The sequence below is a fragment of the Chiloscyllium plagiosum genome, unplaced genomic scaffold (assembly GCF_037043375.1).
Source record: "Chiloscyllium plagiosum isolate Xiang-an unplaced genomic scaffold, Cpla_swu_hap1 HiC_scaffold_37, whole genome shotgun sequence".
Classification (NCBI taxonomy): Eukaryota; Metazoa; Chordata; class Chondrichthyes; order Orectolobiformes; family Hemiscylliidae; genus Chiloscyllium; species Chiloscyllium plagiosum.
The window spans coordinates 38,708,044-38,733,978 of NW_028270175.1; the positions used below are offsets into that span (position 1 = coordinate 38,708,044).

General features: G+C 39.5%; 1 protein-coding gene across 3 annotated transcripts in view; it reads right to left on the bottom strand.

Moving 5' to 3' along the window:
* The window catches only part of kif17 (kinesin family member 17), a 97,448-nt gene extending 71,820 nt beyond the window's left edge, over positions 1 to 25,628 (bottom strand). For 2 of the 3 annotated variants that reach the window (XM_043675541.2, XM_043675543.2), the window contains exons 1-3: positions 25,307 to 25,628; positions 14,512 to 14,658; positions 13,692 to 13,793 (exon numbers count right to left, since the gene is read on the bottom strand). In XM_043675541.2, coding sequence (XP_043531476.1) covers positions 13,692 to 13,793; positions 14,512 to 14,658; positions 25,307 to 25,537 — 480 coding nt within the window. In that variant the 5' untranslated portion in view covers positions 25,538 to 25,628. Of the gene's footprint in view, positions 1 to 13,691; positions 13,794 to 14,511; positions 14,659 to 25,111 lie in introns of all 3 variants that reach the window. The other variant, XM_043675542.2, reaches the window with a different exon arrangement.
* Between the last annotated feature and the right edge of the window lie 307 nt (positions 25,629 to 25,935).

Sequence of the window (25,935 nt, forward strand, 5' to 3'; positions counted from 1 at the left end):
CAACAATTTACAAATAATCAAACCTCAGCGAAGGACTACCCTGTTTAAATTTTAAAGTCTCTTTGTCAGTGGGCACGGCTATAATTTTTTTTTGCAAACTTCTGTAATTACTTGACGCAGGCATTTTCTTTAGGAAATGTCTCTTCCTGAGACACATAAACATAGCTCACTTGTTTCTTAACATGGATTTTTAAAATTCTTTTTCCGTAGTCTTCTGCTTTTTTAAAAACTGGTACTAGGCACTCTCTTTCTCTTATTTTGACTGCTTTGGAATCTGAAACAAAAACAGAAATTGCTGGACGAACTCAGCTGGTCTGGCAGCATTGATGTTTTGAAGCAACTACACTGCTGTTTAGGCCCTTTTCTTTCTAAATGTCCTGCTCCTCTCAGAAAGAAACCTACACACTTACCTTTTATGACGGCATTGTCTCTCTTTATAAAAGGAAACTAATTTTTCTCTGATTCCCTGTGCCAGAGAATACCTTGTTGCTACAGTTCCATTTCTTCTCCTATCTCTATCCCTTCTTTTCTAAAACACTGATCTTCTACCATGTGTCTACTAAAATATGAACTATTCACTTCAAAAGATTTTTTGAAACCTTATTTAAATGGTACAAACAAATTTTCAGTCAGATAGACACACAATTCACAAAACTGAAAAATAAAACTAAAACCATGGCCTTCCCTTCTTAATTCATGCAATATACAAAATAAAACTACAAATCAAGTAGTAAATTCTTCTATCCCATCTTAAACCCAAATTGCCAAACAACAGTAATAATTTTAAGCTTCAATAACAGGCCTGAATGTCACAGTGGAAACTCAAATTGTTGCCATCATGGTTTTGAAAACCACTGTTGAAAGAGACTTCTAGTATCACAGAATATCTCACAAGATTAAAATGTTTGCTGAGGCATTGTCTGAGAAAAATGTCAGTGTTTCCATCTAATTCTGCCCCTAATGCTCCATCAGTGTCTTTGGTGTTGCCCCTCAGCTAGTTTGCTTAGGCCAGGGTGGGGCAGTTAGAAGCTGGAGCCATACTCGGTTGTTTGAGATTGAAGTTAACTTTGGAAGACAATCTCCTCAATGGAACATCAACTGATTTCCATCTCTTACACTGCAGTCCCTGGAGAAACATCTGATTGGAAGACAATGTAATGGTTACAGAGGAAGTGTTTTTTACGGTATATGGGAAGGTATAGTTAAGCACATTGTTATGATTAAAATATTTTAATCACAGATAATCTGGAAAGAAAGAGCTTGCATTTTACTTTTCTCTTCCCCCTAATGCTCCTGAGGTCCTCACCTGATTGGTGATAGAAAGGGCTATACCTTCAAAATGGACAGATTGTGTTGCTGGTAGCATATTACTGCAAAACTTAATCTCTGAGCCAAGTAACGCAGTTGGAATGTTGCTTACTGATACAAATATTCTTGCTTTACAGTGTTTCTTGTGGCAACATGGTAGGCCTGTTGTGCACAATTGCATGGTTTCTTGTCTGGAGTTTTGAGCATGTCTTAAGGGGATAACATGTTGCCCAGAGCCAGCTTTTGACCTGCCATGTTGGTGGAACAGAGGATTGATGCAGAATGAAGGAACCGTAACTGGTGCTCAATAGTGTGCATTTATTTGCATGCTGCACTGATTGTGGTCATACACCAGCTGCATTTTAAATTTACAAGTAAAGTTGTCAAGCTCAAATGAGGAACAGAAAGCTAGTGAGAGTTTAAACAATAGCCTGCATCATTTGGATACCTGCAGCCTGGCAAATCCTTGCATCCCTCTATTTATTTCTGGCAAACTCTGGCAGTAAACTCATTTATACAGTAGTGCAATACAAACTCTCAGATGTGGCTCACGTCTGCATTAACAGCCTGAACAGAGCCAGATCCACAAAACTTAAGTGCCATTGTCATCTTGATCACCACAGACACCAGTGATCCTGCCCTGCTTTAAGAGTCGATGTTACTGCAACACTGCAGACTTCATTCATGATCTCTATTGTGAAGCAATAATGTCTTGAGCATTGGTCCTTGTTGAATTGGAGGTAAGAAAATTAATACCTGAAGGCCCTAGGCCTCTTGTTGAATTCCTTTTTCCAATCATCTCTTCATCACACCCTCCTAGAATCTTGTCCTGTTCCTCCTGGTTTTTTGTCATTATCCTAATCAAGTTTATTCCCAGAGGAAGTCTTAATGGGTTACTCACATCTGGAAACAATTTCCATCAGCTACTTCAATTGAAAAAAAATTCAAAAAAAGCAAGGTCACTTTTTCCAATGTAACCATACTTTAGCCACTTACAGGAAAACTCCAAAACCTTCACAATTGAACCGACAGTCAATGGGATTAATCCAGCAACTAACATGGACTTCATGATCCCTTTAAATTGACTAAGTCAAAGTCTTTTTTTCAAATATTATTTGAACCATTAAGAGCCTTTTTCCCTCTCTCTAACATCCAAAAGTGCTATTACACAGCTGAACATTCTTTTTCTCCATCACCAAATCATCTATGGTAGTTCATCTTTTAACCACCACCAGTAAATCACCCATTTGAATAATTTGAATGTAAAGCTAGTAAAGGGCAATGCACACCAAATGTAAGGGAGAAGTAGGGAGAAAGGGATGAAGCCCCATATAGGTCCTTTTATTTTCTTTTTGTTTGGTTTTTTTTACACCTTTTATTCTCTTTTCTGCACTGAGTGATTAAACATAAGACCATAAGAAATAAAAACAGGAGCAGGCCTTTCGGCCACTTGAGCCTGCTCTGCTACTCAATTGGATCATGGCTGATCAGGCATTCCTCACGCCTACTTTCCTGCCCTTTCTCCATGACCACTGATTCCCTTACTGATCAAGAATCTACTTCAGTCTTAAATATACACAGGGTCTCTGCCACCCAGCTCTCAGTGGCAAAAAGTTCCAAAACTCTCAACCTTCTGAGAGAAGCAATTCCTCATTTCAGCTTGAATTGATGCTCTTTTATTCTAAGACTATGCCCTCTGGTGCTAAACTCACCCATGAGGGGAAATATCGTCTCAGCTTTTACTCTGACAAGCCCCGTAAGAATCCTAAACTTTTCAATGAGATCACTTCTCATTCTTCTAAATTCCAATGATCAGATTCCTCACCTTTTTAGTCTTTGCTTATAAGACAATCCCTCCATTGTAATGAACCTCTGCTGAACTGCCTCCAATGAAATGAAACCTTTTCTTAAATTAGGGGACTAAAACTGTTCACAATCCTCAAGATGAGGTCTCACCAGCACCTTGTAAAGTTGCAGTAAGACTTCTATATTCTAACACTCCAACACCCTTGAAATAAGGGCCAACATTCCATTGGCCTTCCCGATCAGATGTTGCACTTGTGCACTAGCTTATTGTACTTGGTCACAACTACCCCCAAGTCCCTGTGCGTTGCAGCTTTCTGCAGTTTTTCTCCACAAAAATTATATTCTGTTCTTTTGTTCTCCCTTCCAAAGTGAACAACTTCACATTTTCCCACATTATACTTTAACTTTTTGATGATTTACTTATTCTATCAATAGCTCCCTGAAAACTATTTGCATCTTTCTCACAACCTACCCTTCCACCCATTTTAGTGTCATCTGCAAATCTGGATGCAGTACATTCCTTTCCTTCCTCCAAGTTATTAATATGTATTGTACACAGTTGTGGTCCCAGCGCTGATGCCCGTGGAACCCTACTAGTCACAGGTTGCCAACCTGAAAAATAATCCCTTATCTCCACTGGTTGAATTCTGCCCATAAGCCAATTCTCTATCCAACATACTACCTCCAATGTTGTGGGCTCTTATCTTATGATGTAATCTTTTGCAAGGTACCTTGTTGAATGCCTTCTGGAAGTCCAAATATAGCACATCTACAGCTTCACTCTATCCATCTATTTGAAGCTTTCTCAAAAAATTGTGATAAATTAGTCAGCCACAATTTCCCTTACATGACACCATGCTGACTCTGCTTGATAGGATTATGATTTTCCAAATATTTTGCTCTTCCTTCCTTAACAATTTATTCCAGTACTTTTCCAACAATAAATGTTAGGCTAATTAGCCTATATACCCAGTTTTTGCCTCCTTTCCTTTTTGAATTAGGGTGTCACATTATCAGTTTTCTAATCCTCTGGTATTTCTCTAGAATCCACCAATGTTTGGAACATCACAACCAATTCAGCCACTATATCTGTAGCTACCTGTTTTAGGATCCTACAATGCAAGCTGTCAGGGCCAGGGGACTTATCTGACTTAACTCAATTAGTTTGTCTAATGCTACTTCTTTATTGGTATGAAATTCCTCCTCAATATTCTTTTGTATTAATGGGATATTCAAAGCATTTTCTACTGTTAAAGACTGATGCAAAATACTGGTTTAACTCTTCTGCCATTTCCTTGTGTTACAACATGGGGTAGACCCTCCTGCTTAATTTAAACCAGCAACACAGAAAAGATTTATCCCGTGCAATAATCTGTGAAAATTCGAGAGGCCAGAAACTATTTAAATTAAAAACTGACAACTTTATTTCTTAAAGTATAACAGAGAATAATTAACTAACAACTATTTACAACTCCTTCCTCAAACCTATCTTTTACCTTCCTTTTTATAATACTAGTCCAATAAAAATTCCCAATTAAGATGGCCAAACTTCAAATTTTCAAAACCAGCCAGATGTCGAATCTTCTATTTATGTCTTTCTCGTCTTTTTTTCTTCTTCTTAAGGATTTCTGTTTTGCAGGTTATTGATCAATAAAGGTGCCTTTAAGAGAGCTATTTTTTGGACAGTCTATACATGCTGGTGGCTTGGCAATTCTCCTTCCAACTGTTCAATTTTCTCCGGTCTTATACCCCCAAAGCATCGGATTGTATCATTGGCTTTTAAGATTGTCAATATACTAAATTCAAACTTGATTGGTGTTTGGTATTTTTCAGGGTATCATTTAAACTGATTGGCCTAATTCAAATTAGTTTTGTCATCTCCAGGCAACCAGCTAATCGAGGAAAATTGACGTTTCAGACAGGAGCCCTTTATCAGTAGCAGGGCTCCTGTCCGAAACATCAATTTTCCTGCTCCTTGGAATGCTGTCTGACCTGTTCTGCATTTCCAGCACCACTCTAATCTTGACTCTAATCTCCAGCATCTGCAGTCCTCACTTTCGCCTAGTTGATTTTAACCTTACAGTGAATCCTCTTGCAAGGATGCCTACCTTGAAGAAGTTCTCCTCATCTCTCTACAAAGATCTCAGTGAGTCTCTCTCTCACTGCAACCCCCCAGATCATCTCTTTTGCCCTGAAGCTCTTCAACCATGTCCTGAAATAGACTCGCTACCACAGCCACATTTGCTTCCTCAATGCTTGCCTCCGCAACCAACTGATCCCACATGGACTCCGGACTACATTCAGACTAGCACAGTTTGGATCTGAACAGGACAACCAGTACAGACTACAAATTCAAAACCACCAGCAACAGTTCTCCTTCTGGATCCTCCGTTCCACACTCGCAGCCATGCACCACCATCTAACTTCTCTATAGTTGGCTATGCCTCAACTGAGGGCCACACTCTCTCAGAACTGCACAGGACTATGTCCTAAGAAGAATTCATACTCTCAACAAACAGTATTTCTACACCATCTCAAATTCAAAACTGTAAGTACAACAAACTTTTATATACCCACTTCAATAACCAGCGCTCCTCGAACATTGCAGAAGCTTCCCCCTGCCTCCAGAACTGCCGCCATTAGCCACCAGGTCAGGACAGCAACCATCGCCGTGGCAAATCTTTTTACCTTCCTGATGAAGGGCTCCTGCCCGAAACATCAATTTTCCTGCTCCTCAGATGCTGCCTGACCTGCTATGCATTTCCAGCACCACTCTAATCTTGACCCGGAACCAGCTAATCAAGTTCTTCAACCAAATGTTATGTTATATCTTGTTCAGAACTCTTGGTACTGTGTCAGGTAGTTCTGCTAGCTTTTAACTCTCTTAAAGGTAGAGTAAATCCACATCTTCAAAATACCTCCCACCTTAAGAAAAATTGTTTTCTATTCTTTAAAGAAATTACCCTAACATACAGATAACTTTAAGTTCACCCTAACTTCTTCCCATATAATTGTATATATGTATATAACATTAAATTAAGACAAATCTCATCTCAACTTTATCAGTTAAATCCGCGATTACGCATCTTCGATTATGTTCTTATGACCCGCAACACGTACGATTTTAAAATTAAGACTCCAACGAAATCGTCTCATATTCTTGTCTTTAAAGCATTCTAAGAACGTAAGCAGATTGTGATCAGTGTACACAATCGTCTCCGACACATTACACATTAAAATGTATTAAGGCCAGTACCTAACTCAATAGTGCTTTTTCAATTGTGGAGTATTTCCTCTGGTGGATGTTGATCTTCTTCGAAAAGTAAACAACCAGCAGATCAATCCCATCCTCATCTTCCTGGTAGGAGTGCAGCTCCAACTCCAAAGTCACTAGCATCGATGGGACTTTAAAAGGTTTTGAAACTGGTTTGGTGGTTAATATTGATATCAAATGGTCGAATGCCTCCTGTCATTGCTCTGTCCACTGACACTTTGTGTTCTTCTTCAGCAAATCGATTAACGGTGCCACTACACTGCTGAAGTTTGGTACAAACTTCCAGTAGAATCCGCTGTGTCCTAAGAATCGAAGCACCTGTTTCTTTGAGGTTGGTCATGGAAATTTCTTGATGAGCTTCATCTTTGCATTCCGTGGGGTTAACCTTCCATGACCGATGTTATGTCCCAAGAACGTCCCAAGAGCTTTCGCAAATTCAGTTTTAATTATGTTTATCACTAGTTTTGCTTCTCGTAGTCTTTGAACTCTGCCCACCGTACTATTTGATCTTTCCATGACTTACTAAAGATCATCCAAATAGATCGTACAGTTTGTTAACCCAGCCACAACTCTGTTCATTAGTCTTTGGAATGTAGCAAATGCGTTCTTCGTTTCAAAGGGCATCACTTTAAACCCTGATACAGCTCACTTGGGGTTTCAAGCACAGAAATTTCTTTTGTCATCTCTGATAAAGGATCCTGCCAGTAAGCATTAAGTCCAACTTGGTTATGTAACTGGCTTATCCAACTTTCTTAATACAGTCCTCCAATCTAGGAAATGGATATGAGTCTGATTTTGTAACAGTATTGACCTTCTTATAATCCACGCAGAATCAAGTCCTGCCTGGTTTGGGAACTAAGACGGTTGGCGAACATCACTCGCTCTGGCTTGATTTAATGATGTCCTCATTGAGCATGGCCTCCACCTCCATCTGGACCTGTCTGGTTTTGAAAGGATTAAGCCGATAGGGGTTTTGTTTTATCAGAACAGTATTCCCTACGGCTACTTAATGTACAATAGCATTAGTCCTCCCCATCTGATTCTTACATATGTCCCTATACTGCAGTAACAAATCTTTCAATTGTGTTCTATGCTCCTGAGACAGATAGCTTACTAACCTATCCAAGTCCTCAAAGACTTCTTCATTTTTAAATCTATTTTGAGGCACATCAAAATCCATGGTGGCTCAGTGGTTAGCACTGCTGTCTCACAGCAGCAGGGTCCCAGGTTCAATTCCAGCCTTTGGCGACTGTCTGTGTGGAGTTTGCATGTTCTCCCCGTGTCTGCGTGGGTTTCCTCCAGGTGCTCCGGTTTCCTCCCACAGTCCAAAGAAATGTGCAAGTCAGGTGAATTACCCATGCTAAATTGCCCATAGGCAATTTAGAAGGAAATGGGTCTGGGTGGGTTACTCTTTGGAGTGTCGGTGTGGACTTGTTGGGCCAAAGGGCCTGTTTCCACATTGTAGGGAATTAATATAATCACATCATCTGGATTTGATTCCTCATTCTGTGGGGCAGTAACTCACACCAGTTTCTCCTGTCCTTTCTTTTTTTTAAAGTCCCTACAATGTGGAAACAAGCCCTTCGGCCCAACAAGTTCACACCAACCCTCCAAACATTAACCCATCCAGACCCATTCCCCCTACCTTAGCACAGCTAATCCACCCTAATCTACACATATTTGGATTGTAGGAGGAAACCAGAACACCCAGAGGAAACCCATGCAAACACGGTGAGGCAGCAGTGCTAACCACTGAGCCACCATACCACCTCTCCCGTATAATACAGTTTCAACATATTCACATGACATACCCAATACCTTGCTTTTCTATCTGGCATCTTTACTAAATAGTTCACCTGACTCAACTTTTTCTCAATTTGACAGGGACAACTAAACTTGGCTTTGAAGGGATTGCATACCACTGGCAATAGTACTAACACGTCATCCCCTTGGGAAAACGTTCGAGCTTCAGAGCTTTTATCTGCCACCTGCTTCATTCTATGCTGTGTCCTCTTTAGGTGCTGTTTAGCTAACTCACCTATTCTATTTAATTTGTCTCTCACCTCCGATGCATAATCTAAATGCGAGATCTCCAACTTTGGTCCTGTCAATTTTTCTTTAATTAATTTCAAAGGACCTTTCACTTCATGCCCTAATATTAACTTGAAGGGAGTGAACTGAGTAGATTCATTTGGGGCATCTCTGATGGCAAACAATACAAATGGGATACCTTCACTCCAATCATTCGGGTAGTCTTGACAGTATGCTCTCAACATGGTCTTCAAGGTCTGATGTGACCTTTCTAAAGCTCCCTGGGATTCAGGATGATACACACTGGTTTTAAAGTGCTGTAATCCTATGCCATCCACCTATGCTATCCATAACCTCCTTAAACAGCCTAGCAGTAAAATTTGAACTTTGGTCTGACTGAGTCTCTGTGGATAATCCATACAATGTGAAGAAAGCTACTAACACCTCTACTATCTTTTTTGCCTTGATACTTCATTTGGAATTGCCTCAGGAAATCTGGTAGACACATCCATTATAGTCAACAAGTACTGGTTCCCACTTTTAGGAGGGAGGGGACCTACATTATAATCCATGGAAAGGTTCTTCAAATGTGGGAATTGGCAACAAAGGTGCTAGTTTTATTACTACCATCTGGCACTTATGACACAAATGGCAAAAATTCACCACATCCTTGTGCATTCCAGGCCAATAAAAATGTTTTTGTACCTTAGCCTGAGTCGTATGAACCCTTAGGTGAACTCCTATAGGTAGTTCATGTGCTACCGTAACACCTCCCGTCTGTATGCTACTGGCAACATAATCTGGTGTACTTCAGCCCATTTCTCCTCTGTACTAACCTGCCATGGTCTCCACTTCCACCTTAAGATTCTGTATTTCAGATAATAACCTTCTGGAATACTCTCTGCTTTATTTTCGGAGTACATTTCCACATATATATCTTTTACCATCTTGTCTTGCTATTGCAAGTCTCTTAGTCTTTCAGGAATAAACACTTCTGTCTGACCCTCTGCCTATTCAGATTTTTTCTGCACCATTACTTCAAACAGGATATCTGCTAACTGAACCTCAACTCCTTCATTTTTCTCTTCACTTTTCGCTTTATGCTGTGAGTTATGATAGTGGGATCAGGTTACCATACAGTCTGGGAAAATACCAGGATAGTTCTGTTTTAACTCCTCAGTTTCTTGGTCTTCCTTGGGCTTCTCCACTACAAGGGGTGTCACTCCCACCTTGGATCCTGCCAAATCATCCCCAGAACAAACTGAATTCCTGGAACTGATACTTTGTCAATCACTCCCACTGTAAATTCCCCAGTCTTAAGTTGGCACTCCAACCTGATCTTACATAGGGAAACACGAACTTTCTGTCCATCTATCCCACAAATTACCACACTCTCGGGTAACAGATCAGAAAGAGTGCATATTTGCTCATCCCTTACTATTAGCAACTGGTTAGATCCTGTATCTCTCAAAATTATAACTTTCAGTCCTTCTCCCCCTGTTCTGAGCAAATTTTACCCAGAGAAGCAAATTCTTTGTAGAGATCAGATACTAATTACCCAGCCCCTGCCTAGGCTGTGCACTCTTCTGCAGCTCCTTGGCTCTCAGGGTCTCTTCACTACTTTCACTAATCCATTGGCTTAGCTTCTTTTACCACATCTTTTCCCACAGTACCTTTCTTTAACGACCAGCACTGCGACCCACTTTACCACAGTAGAAACACTTGAGGCTCTCTACCCTTGGTTTAGTAGTGTAGGATCTCCCCTTCTCCCAACATCTATTCCTCACAGGACGAAATTCTGGCCAGAAGCTTGTTTTATGCACCAACATGTACTCATCTGCTAATTCTGCTGCCCTTCTCACTTCCTGAACTTTCTGTTCCTCCATGTGAATTCTTACCATCTCTGGAAGTAAGTTTTTAAACTCCTCCAGCAGAATAATGTCTCGTACAGCCTCAAAGGTCTTATCTATTTATAAAGCATGCACCCATCGATCAAAAGGATTATGTTTAATTCTTTCAAACTTAACATAGGTCTGACCTGGTTCTTTCTTTAAGTTTCTGAACCACTGTCTGTATGCTTCTGGTACCAATTCATAAGCACTTAAAATAGCCTGTTTAACCTCTTCATAATCTCTTGATCCCTTATCTGACAGCGCAGCAAATACCTCACTAGCTGTGCTTACCAGTTTAGTCTGAACTAGCACTACTCATAAATCCTCGGATCACTCCATTTGCCTAGCCATTATCATGGACTGAATGGCCTATTTCTTTCCTGTACATTCCGTTTAAATCTAAAAACAAGTACCCTTTTCTAGTCGGAAGATAGTTTGAAAGTAAGCTTCCATTTACATTCTTTCCTGGAAGGTTAAAATTCATTACAGCTATTCTCCCTTGGTGTCATAACAATATTAGCTGAACACCATTTGCACTGCTCTAAATAATTATTGTATTCCCATTCTATGCCTCAGAAACTAACCATACTTGCGCTGAATTGGAAACCACAGAGTCTAATTAAGGAGGAAACCGCACACCATCTATCCTGAGCACAGCACACCTCTGAGACAGAGAGAGCACAGAATGCTCTATGAACATCACACCCAAGAAATAAACAAGACCAGGTTTAATAAATAATAAACAAGTTGAATTCATGTTACTGCTTTGTTCTCTGCTACAAAGCATTAGCTTGAATGTCCCTAGTTGTATCTTTTAAATTTCAGATTGACAGTTTTTGACCTCTAGAACTAACACCAAAGACTAACATTTTGAAGGACAGTGTTTTCAATTTTGTATGCCAGCCATATGGAGAACACTAAAGTAATATGATGTGACTTAATCAATAGTTTGATGTATATCAATTTCATTGATTGATTTCAATGACTTATTGATAGAAGGGCAAAAGAGGTACCTGCCCTGTTCATATAATCTTGAAGTACTGCAGCAACCCTATAAGAGAATCCTTAGATCCTCATGAGTTTGAAAGGGACAGAAAAAGAAAATGTTAGGTTTCACAGGACTTAAAGGACAGATATTTATATCTTGGAGCAATGTGGTAGGGTCAAAACAGAATTATCATCAGGCCATAAGAAGCTCCCTGCAAATACATCCCAAATGCTGCAGGGACATAAGTGGTTAGTCAAAAGTTTCAACCCCATCAGAACTTCAGGGTATACCTCAGAGTGAAAAATTAATGGCTGTGACAGACAACCCAAATTCCTACCTCACAATGAAAACCAGACCCATTTTTCACACCTCTAGCAATACATGAAGAGCAGCAAGAAAAATAAATGGCAGGTAGCATAAGATGATTCAAAAATAAAGACAACCAACCAGGAGGCTCCCTAGTTCAGTAAGGAAGCAATCCAAGAACTTTGTATCCTGTTTCAATCAAATCAACAAATATCATCTCAAGAACAAAATTAAAATATGGCAAGGTATGCTTCTGAAGCCTTCATTTCTACTGTGTACATAAATATCTAAAGTAATTCATTTTTACATAGAGTCATAGAATAACAAAGCATGGAAACAGTCCTTTGGCCTAAACTGGTCAATGCTGACCATGGCGCCCATTCAGAGTATACACATTTGATCCATATCCCTCTAAATCCTCCCCACCCAGTGTTTTTTAAATGTTGCTACTGTACCTGCCTTAACCATTTTCTCTGGCAGCTCATCCCATATATGTATCACTCTCTGCATGAAGAAGTTGCCCCTCAGGTTCTTCTTAAATTTTCCCCCTCTCACCTTAAACCTATGCCCTCTAGTTTTCAATTCTCCATCCCTGGGGAAAAAAAGACTATATGCACACATCCTATCTATGCCCCTCATGAATTTATACACCTCAATAAGGTCACCCCTCATTCTCCCATGTTCCAAGGAATAAAGTCCTATCGTGGCCAAACTCTCACTATAACTCAGGCGCATCTAAACATTAGTATTTACAACAAATCATTCTTTCTGTGCTTCTCCTGACTCTCTCAATGTGTCATTCTTAAGCCTATCCTAGTGTGACCTATGGCTGTAGGTACTCAACTATAAAATGATGTAATTTCAATCAAGAAAGTCCTGTTCTCAGGGTTTCAGGGTGACTGGAGAATTCCTCCACAGGCTGTGTCATTGCTGCAGGTGCGTGGACATCTGATACTTATATCTGTGGCATTGTAGCCAGGATATTGTCAGAGTTTGTCACCTTTGCTGCATCCGGGGGATCAGCTGTATCTGTATATCCCATGGAATGAATTAAGGTAGTTGAAGACTAGCTTCTGTGATGCTGAAACAATGGGAAAAGCCCAGGAGAGATCAACACTTCTGGATGAAGATGATTGCAAATGCTTCAGTCTTGTCCTTCATGCTCACATGCTGGGTTTCCCCATCATTCAGGTTGAAACTCATGGAGTTTCCTCCTTCTATTATTAATTATGCACCATCATTTACATTCGTATGCTTCAGGATCTCCGAGCTTTCATTATTAGAATTGCTCTGTAGCATGCTGTTTCTCTGTTTAATATACAGGGTGCACATAATCCTGTGTTCCAGCTTCATCAGATTGGCACCTTATTTTTAGGGGTTCTTGGTAATGCTCCAGGTGTCTTTTCATATATTCTCATTGAATCACATGTTGTCCTCAGACTTGATTGTTGTTAATGGTGTGGTAATTATATTAAAATTAATAATAAAAAGTTAGAGAGCATTGATTAATTAAGTAGTTTAAGTACATATAAAGAGAGACTTTTCTTCTTGAAAGTGTGCTTCATTAATTAATTAGGTTATTTTTATTCATTTGGTACTCAAAAGAAACTAAAATGAAACTTGCAATTGATGACTGGTACAGACCTCAGGAGTTGCAGTACATTATTAACATCCAGAATATTTTTATTTGATGAGCTCCTTTCACAATTTTTGTTTTTGTTACAATATTTGATGTCTAAATTAGCAAGCCTGGCTACTCAAGAAAAGTTAAACTACAGCCTGGAACTTTTTGTAATTATTTTTCATTTGTACATAGGATGCGAATATCACTGAGATGGCCAACATTTGTTATTCGTCCCTAACTGCCTTTGAGAAAGTGGTGGTAAGCTTGAACTACTGCTGTACATCTGGTGTAGATATACCCAAAGTGTTGCAAATAAAGGAACTCCAGATTTTTCATCCAGCAAGGCAGATTCTTACAACTCAAATAAACAGAAGTTTAATATAGACATTTGTCACACAAGAGATTTCTAATAATTTAAGTCAATGTATCTTGAGACAATGCTCATGTAAATTTAGAGTTTACCTCCAGCTTCTGTTTAGTGTCTTTGCCCAGAAGGTCTCGGATCTCTTCATTGTAAATTTCCAAATATGAAGCCCTCACCAGGAACTTTGTATTTTCTGTACACTGTGGGTGAACACACAGTGGCAGTGAAACCACTTAAACTGCTTACATTTTGCTGCAAAGTAATCAAAGCACTGAATGATATCAAATCTAAAAATAATGATGTTGAATACGAGTTGATTATTTCATTTACAAATACCTAAGAATGTTGATACTGTATAAAGAGGAAGACAAAAAAAAGAGAAGACAACTATAACCAGTGGCATAAAATGTATTTTTTGAGGTCATTGTTCTTTACTGTCTCTCACAAGGATATAAAAGCAAGCAGCAACTCCTAATCCTGCCTTAATTTTACCTCCAGGGCGGCACAAGTTATTTGCCATCCAGTTTTAATTACTTCCCTGTGGATAATTGCCTCATCACTGGATATTACTGAGAGGATATTATTGATTCACTATGGTGAATCACAAATGCATATTTGTGTCTTGCCTTATTCAAGACTCATTGAAGTCCATCTGATACTGCTATTACTAATTCTCTTGAAGCACGTGTCCATCACTAAATATTTTGATATTAAAGCAGAACGGAATTCATTTTATTCACCTTTGAAACACTGGAATATAAGATAAACTCTACAAACCTAAAGCTATTATTGGAAAAATAAGAATGTATGACAAATTGCATTGTATCACAGACTCTTTTACAGCATTCAGCACCACAACAATTCAATAATTAACCACAAGAATCCAAATTTATAAACTCTGAGCTGCAGCTGAACTACCTGGATACTCTCAAATATATGTTCAAAAGCCCTGGGAATAACTCCTCGTTGCGAAGTTGGATGAGAAATGCCTTGCATGGTGAATGACTTCCCGCTTCCTGTTTGTCCATAGGCAAATATTGTTCCATTGTAGCCTTCAGTGACACCCTAGAAAAGAATGGAATTACTCATAATTGAAAATTATAAATATGAAGGCATTAAATGGTATCTAGATCAGCTACAATATGGAAACAAAGAAGATTTTAAAATTTATATATGTTATACAGTACATTCAAAACAATTCTAAACTTTATTTTAAAAATATTGCCTTTTCACGTCCCTCCCAGTTTTCTTAAAATCAACTTCTTTCCTTTCCTTTAATGTCTCCCTGACGTGGGTATCTTTCTGATACCATAGGATGATTATTTCTATGTTAAAAAGTCATTTAAATCTAAATTTGAATGAGCAGCTAGATGGGAATGGAATTAAAAATAGTGTTTAGAGTTTCTACTGGGAGTAAAATACGTAGTTTCAGTTTTGCCAATAATGATTAGAAGACACAGAGGAGTTAAAGATTATTGGAAGCAAACCTCTTCTTCTAACTAGCAATTGACTGGCAGGTCTGTCATGTTGCTGCTAAAGAAAGGCAGGGAACATTTTCTTTAAATTATGGATAGGCAAGAAAAACTTGCACTTATATTGCAACTTTCACAATCACCAGACTTCTCAAAGTACTTTAAAAATATGTGCTATCATGAACTGTACCCATTGTTGTAATGTAGGAGCAGAACAATACTGTTGCTTAAAAAATGGATAAATAACTTGAGAGGTAACAGTGCATTCGCGCTCGTTTCCTGAAAAATGTGGTAACCTTTTTACATGATATTTTCAGTATTTTGTGTTAAAGGAATAGAGGCAAATTAAGGTGAGAAAAATCTTTTTCTCTTTAAAAGGCATCTGGATGAGTATATGAATAGGGTTTAGAGTGACATGGACCAAATGCTAGCAAATGGGACTAGATTAGGTTAGGATATCTGGTTAGCATGGACGAGTTGGACCAAAGGGTCTGCCTCTAGATCCCAACAAACAAAAAAGATATTGGGGAAATTAAATATAAATAATTCCTTCATGTGTTTCAACACTCTTAAACACAACGTCTGACAGGAGATTGTTCTGGATTGCTGGCTTCACCCCATCTTCTCTGTCAATCTTTCCCCTCCCCTCTCCCAGGATATCACTAGTCACATCCTGCCATTTGTTCCTTCTTACTGAGTTAACTATGCATCAGCCAATTTCTTAAACAGGTTAATAACTTGCCCTTGGTTCCATGAGCTTCAACGTTAACCAACAGACTATCAAATGGCTACTGGATTTCCATATAAATAATTTGCAGACATTTCCTTTACATTATTTTAAACACTTCTTCAAAAATGCAACTGAGTCCGTTAAGCATGATCTATATTTTAGAAATCCATGTTTTGCACTCTCTGATCAGCTGAAAATATCCAACATGTTCACTTATCTTGCAACTAGAAAAATAAGTGATTCAGAGGATATTGCTGCAAATAGCTTATCTACACCACTGTGTGGCATTGTGCTGCTTCATGAGGCAGCTGGACAAATCAAAGCCTTCTGGATCAACTAAATTGAGTAGATTTTCAGGCAAATGACTGAAGATTTGCTTAAGCAATAAAAAAAGGGGTGAAATTATTTCTGCAGAAAATCAACGCTCTACTTCACTGCAGGTTTTTCTGGAACGTATACAGACAACTGAGAGAAATTCACACATTAAAAATGGAGCAACAGAAGAAAATTAACATACTGAAGAGGAGGAGTGTATAAATACTAAACCAGGTTAAAAGAGCATCAATGAAATATATTAGCCTTAAAGCTAACTGAAGTACTTAAACGAGTTTCCATCTGATCACCAGTGTGGCTGATGCTAGTGTTGAACTTTCAACAAGATTTGGGGCACTGATTATTACTACAGAGGAAGTTCTTCTAGATGCCAATCCTGTGTAGGAAAAGTAACTAATTTCCTCAAAACTTAAAGTTTACTCTATTGTTGAAACTGGTGAAATCCTAATTTCTGCTGGAGTTTCTGAGATATCATTGACCATAAAGAAGCAGCATCAAGGTAGAGACAGTGGAAGTAGTAGCACCATTATTTATTCAATTAGTATCAGGGAAATCATCATTTCTTCAACTTGGAATAGTATTCAAAATAATTTTCACCCTTCTTTTCATTGACATGATTTGTTTGGGATATTCTTCATGGGGGCTAGAAGTGCTTCATTCTTTTAATCCGTTGTATGAAGCAGAAGATGATTTCAGCTTGATGTTTTCACCTATACGGGAAGTTGATTGTTCAAGTCCTAAAATTTTGTCTTTTGAATCAGTTCTTCCTTGATCAGTCTTCACTGCTTTTGCCTTCAGTGTCATATCCAGACACTGGTATTGTATCTGTATTCCTGCGAGAAAATAATGGAGTACAAAATTCTCACTTCCTCAAAATGAGCCAAGAAGTTTGGCAAAAAGATTTTGGTGGTATGGGGAGCAATTGGATAAAAATGTAAATAGTGAAAGAGCAGAAAGAAAGACTTTGTAGGGAATTGTAGTATAAGGGCTTCACTACTGTTATGCCAGTAGCTAAGAGTGCATCATCACTGCTATAAGATCAGTGGAACCGGAATTTAGTGGAAGAATGTTCCAAAGTAATCCTACTGAATCATTTCTCTTGTAAGTAGTGAAAATAGTTAATACATTTTCATCAGTTTGTATTAGTATGGCTTCCAGTCCTCAGATGTTTCAGAATCCTGTTACCATAATTCTACAAATATGGGAAGTTCTAAATAGTACAAATTTTAAGGAACTTGTTAATAATCACGAAATGTAATTTTGTTTCCGAAGGAGTTGGCTGGCTTCCTAAAGAAAAGTATTTTAATATTTGTTTAGTTAATAGCAGCAGCTAACAGTCATACTATATGACACTGTTTGCTGAAAAAGAGGCAAGCAGCCGGAGTGATGCTAAATATCCCCTCTAGCATGTGGTGTGGGATTACAAATTGCCATGTTGTCAACGGTACTGAGGAGCAAACATCATCCAAAGATATTTTACTTGATCACTAGCCAATGAGCCTTTTCAGAAGGAGGTTCAAATAGCTGTCAACATTCACTGTCATGATATATACTGAGTCATAGAGTCACATAGCATGGAAACAGACCCTTCAGTCTGACTCCTTCATGCTGACCATGTTTCTTAATATAAGCGAGTCCCACTTGCTTGTGTTTGGTCCATATCCTTCTAAACCTTTCTTATTCATGTACCTATCCAAATGTATTTTAAATGTAACTTTATCTGCATCTACCACTCTCACTGGTAGTTAATTCCACATACAAATCACCTTCTGAATGAAAATACTGCCCACAGGTCCCTTTTAAATCCTTCTCCTCTCACCTTAAAAATACGCCCCGTAGTTTTGAAGTCCCTAACTCTAGGGAAAAGACTTTGCTTTTCATCTTATGTATGCCCCTCATGATTTTATAAAGTCTAAGAAGGTCACCCTCAATCTCCTATGCTCCAGTGAAAAATTATCTCAGCCCATCCAGCCTATCCTTAAAAATCAAACCCTCCAGTCCAGTACATCCTAGTACATTTCTTCTGAATCATTTCCAACTTAATAATATCCTTCCTATAGCAGGGTGACCAGAACTGGGCACAGTGCTCCAAAAGGAGCCTCACCCATGTTCTGTACGGCCTCAACATGACGTCCTAACTCCTATACTCAATGGTCTGAGCAATGAAGGTAAATAATCTAACTGCCTTTTTAACCAACTTGTTCACCTCTGATGCAACTTTCAAATAACCAAGTACCTAATCCCTGTGTCTCTCTGTTCGACAACAGTACCCAGGGCCCTACCATTAACTGTATAAGCCCTGCCCTTGTTTGTTTTACCAAAATGTTTCTTATCTAAATTGAACTCCATCTGCCACTCCTCAGCACATTGGCCCAATTGATCAAGATCCCTTTGTAATCTGAGATAACCTTTTTCACTTTCAACTACAACACCAATTTTGGTGTCATCTACAAACTTACTAACCCATGCCTCCTAAATTCTCATCCAAATTGTTTATACACAGGTCTTTGTGCTAGAATGTACATTTCATCAGCATGAATTGGCTATAATACAATTGACGAATTGTGGACTTTGTTTGGATAACGCAAACTTTCTACTGAATGGGTATAGGGATTTTCTATTAGTGCTCTTCTATAGTGGGATTCTCTATAGCGGTTTTTCATAGTATGATTTTCTATATCACGAGGTTGCAAAGAAACACAACTGTCGGGTTATAGCCAAATGATTTGTAAATAACAAACAAAAGTTGACCCAGCACTGATCCTTGCAGAACATCGCTGGTCACAAGCCTCCAATCCAAAATAGCAACACTCGTTCACCATTCCCTGTCTCCTATCATCAAGACAAGTGTGTATCCAATTGGTAAGCTCTCCCTGAATCCCATGTAATCTAACTCTATTAATTAGTCTACTACGTGGAATCTTGTCAAAGATTTTACTAAAGTCCATATAGACAACATCTATTGTTCTGCCCTCATCAATTGTTTTGGTTATATCCTCAAAAATTCAATCAAGTTTGTGAGACATGATTTCCCACACTTTAATCTCCCTAATCAGCCTTCCCTCTCCAAATGCAAGTAAACCCTATCTCTCACAGAATCCTCTCCAACATCATACCACCATTAATGTCAGTTTCACAGGTCCATAGCTTCCAGGCTTCTCCTTTATAGTCTTTCTTAAATAAAGGCACAACATTAGCCATTCTCCAATCCTCTGGCACCTCAGCGTGGCTGCAGTTGATACAATTTCTCGGTTAGGGGGCCTGCAATTTCTTCTTTAAGTTCCCACGATGTCCTGGGATACAGTTGATCAGGTCCTGGAGATTTATCCACCTTTATGTTTTTTAAAGACCTCCAGCACTTCCTCTTCCAAAATGTGGACTGTTTTCGAGAAATCAATATTTATTTTCCTGAGTTCCCTAACTTTCATTTCTTTCTCCATTGTAAAAACTGACACGAGATATTTGTTTCGTATCTCTCCCATTTCCTGTGGTTCCACACATAGATGAACTTGTTATCTTTAAGGGGCCCTATACTCTCTCTAGTTGCTCTTTTGCTCTTAATGTACTTGTAGAATTTCTTTTAATTATCCTTAACCTTATATGCCTTATTTTTGCCCTTCTGATTTCCCTCCTAGGAGCGTCCCTACAACCCCCTATACTCTTCAAGAGATTCACTTGGTCCCAGTCGTCTATACCTAATATATGACTCCTTCATATTCTTGACCAAATGTAATGGATTGCAACTAGTGCCTGTAGAAAAATATATATGTCAAACCAGAAATAACTTAGGGAAATGGTAACTGTTTCTTTTTTGGAACCAGTGGGATCTGTAGTTGTATAATGTATTTTAGACATACCAATTTAATTGACAAAAGCGGCATTTGGCATTTTAAGTATCAGGTTCATTAACATTTTAAAATAATATTAGTAGTTACCAGACAGGGTATTTGTGGTACTGATTCTTGTCAGGTGATACCTATTATAGGCGCTAACATTTACAGCACAAAAGAAGGCCATTCAGCCCATTATGTCCATGCTGGTCAACAAAGATCTGACCACACTAATTCCATTTTCCAGCACTTGGCCTAAAGCTCTGAAGGTAATGTGAATACAATATGTGAATATTGCTTAAATTTTATTAATTTCTGACTCATTCTGGTAGTATGTTCCAGACTTTCATCACCCTCTGGGTGATAAAATTCTCAACTCCCCTCTTAGCCTCTACCTGTTACTTTAAATCTATGTCCTCTGGCTATTGACCCCATTATTAACGGAAAAATGGTGTCTTCCCAACCACCCCATCTATGTCCCTCATAATCTTATACATCTCTATCAGGTCCTCTCCTGACCTTTGCTTCTCTAAGGAAAACAATAGCAGTTATTCCAATCTTCCACTTGGCTCAGATTATCCAGACCAGGCAGCATCCTGGTAAACCTCCTTTGCACCCTCTCCAATGCAATCACATCCTTCCAGAACTGAAGTACTCCAGTTGTGGCCTAACATTGTATACAGTTCCAGCATAACCTCCCTGCTCTTCAATTCTATGCCTTGCTAATAATGACAATTACTCCATATGCAATCTTATCCAGCTAATCTATCTGCCCTTCTACCTTCAGCAATCTCTGGAAATGCATACCAAAAATGCCCAGATCTACAGTAATTTCCCATTTCCTCCCGTAGAATAATCCCTTACCTTGTCAGCCTTTGCCAAGTGCATTATTTCACAATTTTCCAGATTGAATTCCATTTGCCACTCCTCTGTTCACCTGCCCTGTCTTTTGATATCTCTCTGCAATTTAAAGCTATCCTCTTTACTACTTACCATACAATCAACTTTTGTGTAATCCACAAACTTCTTGATCACACCTCCTACATTTATGTCAAAATCATGTCTAATCATAAACAGCAATTGTCCCAGCACTGGGTCCTGCAGAACCCCACAGGAAATAGGCTTGAGTGTCAAATGCCCTTACCATTACCATCTTCCTGACCCTCAGTCAATTTTGGATCCAACATATTACTTTGCCATGGACCTCATGGGCTCTATTATTTTTACCAGTCTACCATGATAGACTTTATCGAAAGTACGGCAGATCACAAATATATTACCCACGTTGACACTCCAGGTTATGTTCTCAAAAAAATTGATCAAACCTGTCAAACATGACCCATAACAAATCCAAATTGACTATCCCTGATTAATCCACATCTGTCAAAGTGCATAAATATTCTGTTCATCAGAATTATTTCCAATACCTGCCAAGGTAAACTTCCTGGCCTGTAATTTCTTGATCTGGCTCTTCCTCCCTTTTTAATAATGGGACGTTAGCAGTCTTTCAAGTGAGAGCTTAACTCCACCCGTTCATGCTGCTTCTATTGTTTCAACTTTTTAAAAATGCCAAGGCTCACTAGCTGATTTTATTAGCTTGGAGGAGACAGCTCAGCACCTTTGCCTCAAAACCTCTCTTAAGAAAAATCACAGAAAAAATTCCCCTCTTAAACCACAATATCGACATACTCATGATATCCAGGTTCTTTGTTCTTAATGCCACTTTATAGTCTTTATGGGCTGGATGTGCCAGTATTAGACTGGAATGGACAAAGTTAAAAATCACTCAACACCAGGTTGTAGTACAACAGGTTTATTTGTAAATACAAGCTTTGGAGCGCTGCTCCTTTATCAGGTAGCTAGTGGGGTAGGGTCATAGGACACAAAATTTATAATAAAATATCAAAGTCTCATACGATTGATGCAATGTATTGAACAAACCCAGATTGTTGTTAAATCTTTAATTATGAAGAATGGGGATGCAGGTTTTGATTGATTAATATGTAAATCCCAGAACTTCTTTCAAGTTACAGTCCTGAGATAACTTAAAATTTCATTTTAAAAAAAAGTGACCTCTCAGCTCAGACAATGCATTAAAGGTGTGAGGTTAGAGTCTGTCTGTATTCCAACATTGAGTCAAACTGGTTCTATGTCCAAAGTAGGAATTTATAAAATTCTGATGGACTGATTGCCTACAGATTGTGTGCTTTTTGAACAAAATGCAAATTCACCCCATAGACTTATATATGTGCGAGTGTGTGACTGTGTGCATTTGAGTGTGTGTATGTATGTGTGAGAGTGTGTGTCTGCGTGCTTGATATAATCTGTGCGCGAATGTGATGGATCTACGCCTGTGAGGGGATGGAGCTTGTGTGTGTCTGAGAGAGACAGCGTATATGAGAGAAGATCTGTGTGAGTGTGGGAGTGTGATCATGTGTAAGAGTGTGTGTGTGTGCGTGTGTGTGTGCATGCATGTGTGCTTGAGAGAGTGCATAGTGTATTGGGGTCACCTGTAGTGTGACATGAACCCAAGATCCTGGTTGAGGCCATCCTCATCGGTACTGAACTTGGCTATCAACCTCTTCTCAGTGACTCTGCATTGTTACATTTCCCAAAGTCCCCCTTGGAGGACAGTCACCCAAAGATCCAAGGCCAAATGTTCTTGACTGCTGAAGTGTTCTCCAACTGGGAGGGAACATCCTGTCTGGCAATTGTTGCGCGGTGTCCATTTATCCTCTGTCATAGTGTCGGCTTGGTCTCACCAATATACCATGCCTCGGGGCATACTTGCCTGTAGAGTATGAGGTATACAACTTTAGCCGAATCACATGAGTACCTGTCACGTGCATGGTGGATAGTGTCCCCATGTGTAATGGTAATATCCATGTCGATACTCTGAAACATTTTGTAGTGGTTGCCATGACAGGGTTGTATGGTGTTGTGGTTGCTGTTGTCTTGAAGGCTGGGCAGTTTGCTCAGAACAATGGTCTATTTAAGATTTGGTAGTTGTTTAAAGGAGATAATTGAAGGCATAGGGAAGATCTTGGCAAGCTGTTCATCCTCATCGATAATGTGTTACAGGCTATGAAGAACATGGCGTAGTTTCTCCACTCCCGGGAAGAACTGGACAATGAAAGGTACCCTATCGGTCATATCCCATGTCCATCTCCTGAGGAGGTTATTATGGTTTCTCGCTGTGGCACATCAGAACTGGCAATCGATGAGTTGAGCATCGTATCTTGTTTTTATGAGAGTGTCTTCAGAACCTTCAGGTGTCCGTCATGTTTCCTCCTCACCTGAACAGATCCTGTGTATTCGTAGGGCTTGTCCTTGGGGGATGGCAGTTTTAATATGTTTAGGGTGGAAGCTAGAGAAGTGCAACCATGGGTTTGCGATAGAGTGAGGTACTGAGGTGCCCATCCTTGATGGAGATGCATGTGTCCAAGAATGAGACTGATTTTAAAGAATAGTCCATGGTAAGTCTGATGGTAGGATGAAACTTGTTGATATCACTGTGTAGTTGTTTCAATTACTCCCTCATGATGCTGCACTTCTCTAGCTTGGAGAACTTCAGCGGTCAAGGACATTTGGCCTTGGAAGTTCAGGTGACGGCCTTTCAAGACGAATTTTGGGGTATACAATAACGCAGAGTCGCCGAGCAGAGGCTAATAGCCACATTTGGTACACATGATGACGGCCTCAACTGGGATCTTGGGGTAATGTCACATTACACGGAGACACACATAAACACACAGTCTTACATATGATCACACCCGCCACACATGCACTCTCCCTCTCTCCCACATACACATATGCGTATACACATATAATTTTTTGGGGTGAATTTGCATTTGCAGATTTGTATTTACAGATACACTCTTTTTATTTCCAAAGAGCACACAATCTGTAGGGGGTCAGTTTATGTGCCATTTTATAAATTCTTACTTTGGAAACATAACCAGTCAGACTCAAGGCTGGAGTACAGACAGACTCTAACCTCATACCTTTAATGTATTATCTGAGCTAAGATGTCACCTTTTTTTTGAATAAAATCTTAAGTTATCTCTGGACTATGATTTGAAAGAAGTTCTGGAATTTACGTATTAATCAATAAAAACCTCCATCCTAATTCTTAGTGATTAAAGACTTAACAGCAAACTAGGTTTGTTCCACACATCACATTAGTTGTAAGACACTTTGACCTTTTCTATAAATTCTGTGTCCTATGATCCTGCCCCACTAGCCACCTGACAAAGTATTGTACTTCCAAATAAACCTGTTGGACCTTAACTTGGTGTTGTGTGACTTTTAACTTTTCTTTATGGGGACACATTTGCCCTGTAACTCTCACTATTTCCTCCTTTAATGGCTCAACTGGTCATACACAGTTTTACACAGCTTTCAGTTCACTTGAACCAAATAATATCTTATCTTAGTAAAATTAGCCTCTCCCAAATTTACAGATTTTATTCCCAGATCATCATTATCTATTTCTTAACAATCAAAGCCTGAGTTATGATTGCAGTTTTGGAGAAGGTTTGAATCTCAGGTTGTGGATCATGTCTGAGAACAAATCTACCAGCTTACAATCTGAGCTATGATCACTATTTCCAAAATGCTCCATTACTGATAGTCCTTCTTCCTGTCTGGGTAATTTCTTAATATTAGGCCCAGAATCATTCCCTTCCTTTATGGACTTTCTATATACTGACTTAAAATGTTCACTCTCATTGCTTTCCAAGGGCGAAAAAGTTAGTGAGTGATACATAATCTTATTACCTGCCTATCTGTCTAGTGGTCACTCATTCTCTTCCTGCTTGCATTTCCTTAAAATGGTCCATTAGTGTGTTTTATTCTTTCTTGTGACTTGAGTGTTTATGATCATACCCACTTCTCCTTGGAGAGGGAGTATGCACAGTCCAATAGCATGTTTGAGGCCTTCAATTGACGATGGGCAATGCAGGGGCTAGAGTATATTGTTAATGATCAAAATAATATGTGAATTTGATTATATCAATTTAATTTTCAAAGTCTTTGATTTTTGTTGCAGTGACCCTGCCCCCCCCCCCCCCCCCCCCAAGACAGTTGCTCAATTTAATTTGGCTTAGCATTTAGTGCCCATTCCTAATGAAGATGAAGAGAGACGTGCATACTTGTATGATTGTAGACTTTGGGGTTTAGTTACACTCCTCTGCAGTTCGGGAGGGAGTTCCAGGGTATTGACCCAGCAACAGCATCACTGGCCTGTTCACTGTTAGTGTCTTGGTAGAACAAGTGTGAAAATTGTTCTGTGATGCGACCTCCCCTCCTTTCCCAAGCCCTGTTCTGATATGTTGCGTCTGCTTTACCTCCACCAGCGGATAGGCGATCTCGTTGTACAGTTGCTCCGTGGTACTCTCTATGTAATAGACACCGTCGAAAGTGAACTGTTTGGGCGGCTCTCCGAGGACCCCGGGTTTCTGAATAAAACACTGGCCGCGGGCAGAGTCCATGGACACTACCACCTTACAGTTCAGGTCCTTCTCTCGGCTGTTGCTGGGTCTGCAGCGTACCACCACTCGCACTGTCTCCAATGCCATCGTCCTTCTCCTCCTCCTCCTCCTCTCCCGAGCCTGATGCAGTTTAGTTTCCTTATCAACGACGGTCCCCTCTTACAGGTCCCCCATCCCAGCCCCCCTCCACCATTCCTGGAACCGGGATCTGGCAGCCAAGCGTCGGTTGCTCAGCAACAAGCAGGTCCACTGACGATCCCAGTTTCCGGCAGGGTGTCCGTCACTTCCGTTTTTGTTGCTTGCCAACCGTTGCTATAGAGACAGAGCAATTGGGAGCTTTGGTCAGTGCTCCGTGATGCTGTTCTTTCATAGATAGATTAAGGGAGTTTCCGCTTTTTTATTTTAAATCTGTTCACAGATCAGAACAAAACGTGAGTAGCTTATGATTTGGAGCTTATACAAAGTTAAAAATCACACAACACCAG